The sequence below is a fragment of the Sphaeroforma arctica genome (genome assembly GCF_001186125.1).
Source record: "Sphaeroforma arctica JP610 unplaced genomic scaffold supercont1.9490, whole genome shotgun sequence".
Taxonomy (NCBI): domain Eukaryota; class Ichthyosporea; order Ichthyophonida; genus Sphaeroforma; species Sphaeroforma arctica.
The window spans coordinates 1-1,068 of NW_014031068.1; the positions used below are offsets into that span (position 1 = coordinate 1).

The 1,068-nt window shown below is 39.1% G+C and overlaps 1 protein-coding gene across 1 annotated transcript; it reads right to left on the reverse strand.

The window, feature by feature from the left end:
- Window positions 1-678: 678 nt before the first annotated feature.
- On the reverse strand, window positions 679-1,002 carry SARC_17004 (hypothetical protein; the record flags this gene model as incomplete). Its single annotated transcript, XM_014288896.1, has 1 exon — window positions 679-1,002. A coding segment is annotated over one exon (324 nt), but the record flags the coding sequence as incomplete, so codon positions are not given.
- Window positions 1,003-1,068: the final 66 nt, after the last annotated feature.

Sequence of the window (1,068 nt, forward strand, 5' to 3'; positions counted from 1 at the left end):
ATATATATATATATATATATATATATATATATATATATATATATATATATATATATATATATATATATATATATATATATATATATATATATATATATATATATATATATATATATATATATATATATATATACATATAGATACATATATATATATATCTAGGTAAACTTTGGGGAAAATTGGGATGATATCGAATTATGAAATAGACGCACATATGCATCTAACCCTCGCATGTAGGGAACATATATGCAAATATAGAGTTTAACGTAAAAAGGGCCAGGTACTAGTTATATATTGTTTAACGTAAAAAGGTCTACGATGAGTCCATATTGCACGGCTGTGCGTGTACTATAAGCTTAAATATACATGACGTAAAATCACCAACATAATGGTTAGAATCACCACACTACATGCACAGAATACCACACACCTCCCATCCACAGAACACTTATTTCTAATACCCATGAAAATGGTACATTCATCATTGCACATACTACAACTTAATATAAAACCTACCGTCTGTAACTCCACGAACTTTTCGCGAGCATATACAGCACAGCCAGCACTTAACGCAAAACACCTATCAACACACTGAATGAACTATGGTAGACTTATCTGCAAGTACTATAAATTCATCTGCATATACAATACCACATAAATGTAAACGTAAAGGCCTACCGCCTGCAACTCCACGAACTTGTCGGCGGCTATGTACCGCACCCGCCAGCTCTTGTCGCGCCAGAACTGCTGCAGCGTCTGCATCATAAGGCTCTCATTCTCGGCCTGGGTCATCTGCTTGACCACCGTCACAGCACTCTCCGCTGCCAACACACGCACGCTGTCCTGCTCGTCGTGGGCTAAGGTGACGAATATAGGCACCAGCTCAGAGCGCAGGAACTCAGGCTCAATGACTTCAGCAAAACCTTTCATAACGGGTTGGTCTGCGGGTGCATCTGTGAGTGTCCACGTGCCAATCTTGCTGGCCGCGGCCCTTCGGATCATAGGCGTGTCATCTTTGCACAGCTTAATAAAGTGAGCGCGCAGATCGGTCTTGGTTTCTGAGGAAAT